Raw genomic sequence first — 7,500 nt, 5'->3', positions numbered from 1 at the left:
CCAAGAAGACTAGAGAGTCTAACCATTTGCAGGTGTAATTACAAAGGCAGCACTTTCTCCTCAGTTGTTTAAAGACCCTGAGTGTTGGTCCGGCCGGAATTGAACTCACGACCTCCCGCGTAACAGCCCGGTGCTCAACCAACTGAGCCACCGGTGCGACGTTAACTGACTGTAGACAGATATTCCCCCATGAACCTGCCAGCACATATTCGCCCCACGCCATCTGTTCGTTCATTATCCAATGGAAACGTATATTTTTAATGGCACCGTATTATTTTTAAACAAATTCAAAGAATGATTCATATTGTTTTCACATATATTTTGAAATCATTTAAGCCCCAAGAGTAAACACCAGATTTACGTAAATGGATAGACTGGTTAGGGGTAGTGGTTAGCACAGCATTTCTGCAGAAGACAGCACTGCTAGGCCACTGATGAGAGTGCAACATCAAGAGGACAGGCTGAGGACCCTTAGTCATTTGTTATGACCTGCTCCTATGGCAGAAATATTGGTATATGATCATCCTGGGAAAAAAAGATGATGATAATCATCATCATCATCATCATCATCGTAATCATAACCTTTTACATAGTTAAATACAAAGCTTCAACTGAGCATTTAGAATTTTGAAAGAGCTCTGATTTTTTGATGGGTTAAGTCAGACCACAGGTAGCCCAAGCTCAATGTAAAAGTATCTGTACTGTACTATATTATGCAAGAGTAGAAATATAAGGATTTGTATTGGAAAATCATTTTTAAAAAAAATAATAATGATACGATTTAAATTTTGGCTTCAGTCTTGTGTTTCTTTTTCTCTGGTATGGTTTCTGGGTCGATTAAGAGCGATTTAGGTGGTTTTTGGTTCCTCTTGTTTTCCCTCTTTATATCCTTTCCCAAAGTTGGATGAGACTTTATTGACAAGGACGTTACTGAAACCGTTGGAAGATCACTTAGTGACCTGGCCTAAGATTCTTGATTGGTCACCATTGTACCCATTGATCAATTGTGGGTCATGAATAAGTTGTGGAGATATCGTCCATGATCTACCTTATTACATGAAATTTTCGCGACATTTTTATTTCGCGATTTTGATGTGAGCATATTTTCGCGACACTTAGGTTTCGCGATTTTGCGGAAATTTTATGTTTTGAATCACTTTAATTTCGCGTTTTTGAGTAACACACAATGTACATTAAATTGGCGATGATACACTGGCGTTAATACTTCCCTTCCAGTTAATACACCTTTTATTCCTGCCTTCTGCCATCCTTTCAAGACATGATCCCTCCCCGGTGCATTGGTGAAAAAGTTCTACTGAGACATTTCCACCAACCAAGTTTGCATGTATTGGTTCAAGAAATTGCAGTAGAGGCGACAGTCATAATGGAAACATCTTCAAAGAACATGGAAGCCATGGAGAGATTTAGGCAGCTAGTGAAACAGCATTACAGGGAACCAGTTATTGATGTTATTAATGGCCAGTTTTAAGACTGTACAAAGGAAGTGCCACCTGGAGAGGAGATAGAAAGCAGTAGTGATGAGGATGACCAAGACATTGCCTCAGAACAGTAAAAAATGTGACTTTGTAAAGGTTTCAGTGGTAATAAACTCGTTCTTTCTTGGTTATTGACATAATGTAGGTCAGTTAATTTTCGCGTCATGTTATGTTGGCAACACTGATTGTTCGCGTCACTTAAATTTCGCAATTTTTTGAATATCGTGAGATTCACGAAATTAATGTGTCACGAAAATTTCATGTAATAAGGCATGTGGAATTTTGAGGCGATTGAAGCCTAGGGAGAGAATTTATGGCTCTCTTCCTTCAGTGATCTCTGTTCGTCGGCTTCATCTCAGTCCCCAAACTTGGGAAAGGATGTATAGAGAGAAAAGAAGAGGAACTTGAAAAACCATCTAAATCACTCTTAATCGACCCAGAAACCATTCCAGAGACAAAGAGACACAAAACTGAAGCCAAGTGAGCTATTTTTTACTTTAAAATTGTAAACATTTTTTTGGAGAAAAACCGTTTTTTACATAGAAATCCTTATATTTCTACTCTTGCATAATATAACTAGTACAGTGCAGATACTCATATATTGAGCTACCTGTGGTCAGACCAACAAATCACTAATAAAGATGAGTGCTAGATTGTTTACTGTGTCCATTAGGGTTAACTCTGTGATTTTTCACAGGTAGCCTGTGTGGGAGGTTTTCCCTCAGTTTGTTCTTGTCTTGTAAGAAAAGGAAAAGCTGACCTACAGGAACGCTCCCCCCTGACTGGATGGGTGGCACTTCATATAGCAGCTTTAAAAGGTACTTCTTCCTTTTGAATGTGTTTCTTGTTTGGGTAAGGACAGTGCCTACTTTTGTTATTGTCCATATGTTCTGCGCATCTGGAGACAATATGGTTTCCTTTGGGTGGTGCTTACTAATAGAGGGATAATTTTGCAGGGTTCAAAACTATGCAGGGACCGCTAAACCTAGCAAGTGCTCTTGGTATTCAAAAGAAAATTGGGGGTAACCATGCATTCTTCAGAGATCATTAAGCTTCAATTTGGAGAAGAATGTCGTATATTGCTTTGTATTTTAAATCTTTTTATAAATATTGTTGATCAATCATCTTTGAAAAATGTGTGGTTAGCCCCAATTTTCATTTTGATTTTCATTAACACTAGTTAAGATCTGCTTTTCCTGCATATTCATACACCGTGCAAATACCTTTGAATTAGTTGGCACTGTCCTTAAGCAAACAGTAGTATTTTAAACTTAAAAGCATATTTATTTTGCTGACGACTATTATGAGCATGAATATTTTGCAGAACAGCTGTTACAGTAATTTGAACCTCAGGATTTCACTTAAGCCTGGTTCTCATATGCCGCCGATGTATATGCGACGTAGCCACCGGTACCACCTGGGATACTTCTCAGACAAATGAGAACATGTGCCACCGGCAACTGGAGCCATAGCAGAGCTTTACCGCCGGCATGCCTGCGAAGTTGAACTTAAGTCAACTTCCCAGGCATGCTGGCGGTAAAGACTGAGATGGCCAATATTGCCGGCGACTTCTGTTCTCATATCGGAACAGTATCCCAGGCAGTGCCGGCGGCCATATCGCAGGTGCATCAGTAGCATATGAGAACCAGGTTTTATATTCAAAGGACTTGTTCAACCTGAATAGTATTAACCCACTGACTCCTCAACTGCTCCCCATTGATGAATAAAATGGTCTGGAGTTAGACACAGTAAAGTAAAAGAAAATATTTCCACTTTAGGTTTCCACACTTTGTGTGTGTTGACCATGTTGACTAAAGTTTGAAGTTTGAAGCTTTGGACACTCACGAAAATAGCATATAACAAATATATTTTGCTCAGTTCGAGCCTCTTCAATGTTAGTAGAACAGTATGTAAATCAAACTAAGTTATCCACGGTACAAACAAAACAATCATTCAACCAAGATCGTCCTGGGAATTCGCACATAGTTCCATTCAGTTCTTGTGTTCACCAGCTGTGCAGCGGAAATTTTTCTAATTCTGACCGCCTCTGCTATATGCCTTGCCATAGGGTCACTTCTGTAACTACTGGTAACGTTCATGCTGAAATCCTGTTCTATCCCGTGATGTTTTTCCTCGCAATGCCTCCATAGTGCAGATTCTTCCTGTTTTCCCGCCAAAAGTCTCAGGTGTTCTTTTCCTCGAGTGTAAGCATTTCTAGAGGTATCTTCTATGTATACATCACCACAATCCTTACACTTGATCTCATAAGTGATGCAATAGGTAGCGCATGAACCTTTTCTTTTGGTGGGAAAGCATTTTGTTTTGTCATTTTGAAAGGTCACTCTCATCCAAGTACTAAGCCAACTGCACTGGAATCATGCAATGAGTTATCCCATGCTGACTGAAACTAGGGAATTGAGAATTGCTGGTTTTCACTCACGTGATCAACAGCCATGTTTTTCAACGAAAACAAAAGGAAGCGTTTGCATAATAATAGAGTTAAATTCCCGGAGGATTTGGTCGGGGGCAACAACATGGCCGCCTTTTCTTTGTATAGGGCACCAACATGGCGGTCGTGACGTCATGTGAAAACAGAGAATAAGAAAAGTCGTCTGTTTTTCATTCTCTTGCACCAAAGTTTGTTAGTCATTCCCTGACTCACATGATTTTTGCATTGTAGAACAAAATTTGGCTAAACTTACTGAGCACCTTTAGGCTCATGCTCTTTGATAGAGAGTCTTTTCTTCATAGGTCATGCTGAATGTGTTGAGGTTCTCTTGGAACTTGGGGCTCCTTTACATCCACGTTCAACTGAAGGTGACACACCCAGGGATCTTGCTCTTCACTGCGGACATCTGCACATAGCTGAGTTAATTGATAATTACTCAGTGCAACCCCCAAAGACTTTGCCAAGAATGTGGCTCCATGAAAATTTGGGTAGAAAGGTGCGTGGTCTGTCTTCTGTTGTGAATCATGGTTGGGAGAGTATAAAGGGGCCACAGCAATTGACGCAAGCTGTTGTGGTGCTCTGCCAGCTTGACTGGCAAAGTTACCAAGGGCCAAAATGGCTGTCTACGAATGATGTTCAGTTGTCTTCCACCTAAGTTTTATTTTAAGTGGAGTTTAAGTTGCCATTTAAGCAATTATTGATTTTGAGATAAATCTTCAGGTAAACAGTGTCAGTGTTTTTTCAATTTTTTGATGTGTTTTGATTTAATTATATCATACTTTGTCTAAATTCTTGGAGAAAACAATAATTAATTATTTATTTCAACTTTTGATGGAAGATAACAAATGCAAGACACAAAATATCCAAAATCGCTGACACATTTATCTGAAAAGTTATCTCAAAGTTGCTTGCTTAACCCATTGACACCTCAAACACTCTAGGACACACCAGTTAACGAGTAAAATCATCTGGCGTTAGACATACTAAAATCTGTTAGGTCTTACTCCCAGGGGTCATTGGGTTAAACTCCTAGAATACGACTATCTGTTTTTACTTTGAGAACCTAACAGACTAAATAACATCCAAACAAAAGAATAATTTTTTTGACGAGACCTTATTAATAAGTCAGTGATGGAAGATTTGTAAATCAAAACTAACTCTGAGAAAACTACTTAAAGTGAAAGCTTAAAATTGTTTTTCCATTTCATGATAAGCAAACTCACCTTTGTGGATCAGTATCTCTTGAAATGTTTTGAAACAACAGCAAAAAAGGGTTCTATTGTAGCCTCATTTAGAGTGGGTTGTTCCAGAAAAAATCCACACCCCCCCCCCCTCCCCGACGGATGGGATTCTGGAAATTCTTGCGGGAGGGGGGGGGGGGGCTCAAGGACCCTGGAAATCCAGGCGGGAGGGGGGATTGAACTCGAAAAAAGTCTTCCGCAGGGGTCATCTGAACCGATAGTTCACGCGATTCGAACGTTTAGTTCGGTGACAGTTTAGCGCTCTCAGACCCTGAAAATAGTAGAAATATTTTGTTCACATATTTCTCACTTGACATAAATGATAATCTAAGTTCCTTCGCAGGTCTTTTTATAGCAGAAAATGCGAACAAGATACTAAAGAAAGAGCTGTCGCAACAATATTGCAACGAAGAGTTTGAAACGCCCAACACATTTTTGCTCGTACCCAGACACAGCGTGCCACCGTTGTTTCGTGTAATTATACTAGTAAAGAAAGTAAACAATTGATTTACTTTCACACCTTCTCGCACTTTGTATTCGCATTTTGTATTTAGAAAGTCAAGTTTGAGAAAGCAAAACAAATAGGCGTCCCAATCCGCAAGAGCCTGGTGAAGAACCCATGCACTGGACGAATCTGTCGAAATCTGAAAGCCATCTGTAGCCGGTTTTAACATAATTCGTTGAAAGTTGAAAATATATGTTAAAATTTCGTTTTCGTGAATGGGAGCTGTTTCAAGTGCTTTTGTCTTGGATAGGTTCTTTATAGCACACATTTTGTCTTTCCGATTAACCAACGAAAGCCTAAAGACTTTTGAAACTATGTCGGACTGAGAAAGCTCTTCACGACGCGAGTTTGAACTTTCCTTCCACTGCAGATTAGAACTACAGGCTCTTGAAGGTAGGACATGTGACTCAAATTATCCAGTCTTTAAGATATAAAAGAATTTGAACAATAAACAAGTTTAGACTCGTTTTTCAAAAGATTTTGATCATGTTTCATTTAAAAGTTTTCGATCTTGAGTGGACGAGACTGACGTTATGTCTCCAAAAGGAATGACTATTGAACTCTTTTGTCATGTTCTCTACTAATTGTATTTACTTTTGGACCATATTTAGGGCAAAGAAAGAACAAGGGCAATTGATTTTTATGAGCTAAGAATGTATAAACACTCGTTCGCGTTTTGGCATTTTTGCTCCTTTCTTTTGTTATCGTAGTTCCACACAACAGAATTTTTATATAATTTAGCCAAAGCTTTAGAAATTAAAAAAGAACATCTTCTATATGTGATTGTGCGTATTTAAAAATAAATTTTAAAAATAAATTAAATTTAAACCTAATATTTTTTCCCGGAAATCCGGGCAGGAGGGGGGGTCTTTTGTCTTGGAAATCCAGACAGGAGGAGGGGTCTTGGGCTTCAGGAAATCCAGGTGAGAGGGGGGGTTAAAAAAACGACCCCATCCGTTGGGGGGGGGGGGGGGGATGGTGTAGATTTTTTCTGGAATAACCCAATATTGTCCCACATACCTCATTCAGCCATAGGAAAATGCTGCCTACTTCCCATTTTCATTTCAGTGGCTTCATAGTCTCTGTTTTTGTTTTTGTTGAATTTTTTTTAGGACGCCATTGCATTATTTCAGAAGTGGGGGTTGGTGGATGGGCTCTTTCTTGTGCGACTTAGTACCAGAGATCATGGCTATTATGTGCTGTCTGTGGTCGTCAACTCTCAGATTTTTCATTATCAAATACGAAGCAGGGTAAATAGTACAGTTTATTTATCATGACATCAAACAGTGACATAATATATTGCATACTGATCATGCCATGAAAATAATAACAGGCAGATAACGAGAGGTTCAGTATGCATAAAAATGTTGCTCTTTTATGTAACTAAGGTGGAAAATGAATATGCTTGTATTCTTGAAATATATTCAGGACATCCAGAGAGAGACTAACATTTTGTTTCAACCATATCAAATGGCTGTAGACAGCCCTTGTTTAAATTGCTCATTAGTGATCACAATGAACTGCTTTGTATAATGATCTTTCAATAATTTCATTCAAGTCACCATTTTGTTTGCACAGTCTGACAGATGGTTTTACATTGATGATGGTCCTTTATTTGAAACTCTACCACATGTTATCGACCACTACAGCAGATGTGCAGATGGTTTGCCTGTTCTTCTTAAGATGGCCGTTCCCCCTGATGGAAACCCACCAGTGACTGTACAGAACATACCAGTTCCTCCTGCAAGAAAGCGAACAGGACTGCTACCAGCCAAGCTTTCCATGACACCAGCTCATAGTACCATACTC

General features: G+C 39.2%; 1 protein-coding gene across 1 annotated transcript in view; it reads left to right on the top strand.

The window, feature by feature from the left end:
• Nucleotides 1-7,500, top strand: part of LOC137982766 (tyrosine-protein kinase HTK16-like) — an 18,257-nt gene that overhangs the window by 1,003 nt on the left and 9,754 nt on the right. The window contains exons 2-5 of the mRNA XM_068829916.1: nt 2,194-2,314; nt 4,248-4,441; nt 6,804-6,941; nt 7,270-7,500. The exon at nt 7,270-7,500 is cut by the window's right edge and continues 60 nt beyond it. Of these exons, the coding sequence (XP_068686017.1) occupies nt 2,194-2,314; nt 4,248-4,441; nt 6,804-6,941; nt 7,270-7,500 (684 nt within the window). The remainder of the gene's footprint in view (nt 1-2,193; nt 2,315-4,247; nt 4,442-6,803; nt 6,942-7,269) is intronic.

Source organism: Montipora foliosa, chromosome 13 (genome assembly GCF_036669935.1).
Source record: "Montipora foliosa isolate CH-2021 chromosome 13, ASM3666993v2, whole genome shotgun sequence".
NCBI lineage: Eukaryota > Metazoa > Cnidaria > Anthozoa > Scleractinia > Acroporidae > Montipora > Montipora foliosa.
The sequence above is the reverse complement of the archived record's forward strand: the minus strand, read 5'-3'. Positions and strand labels throughout refer to the sequence as shown.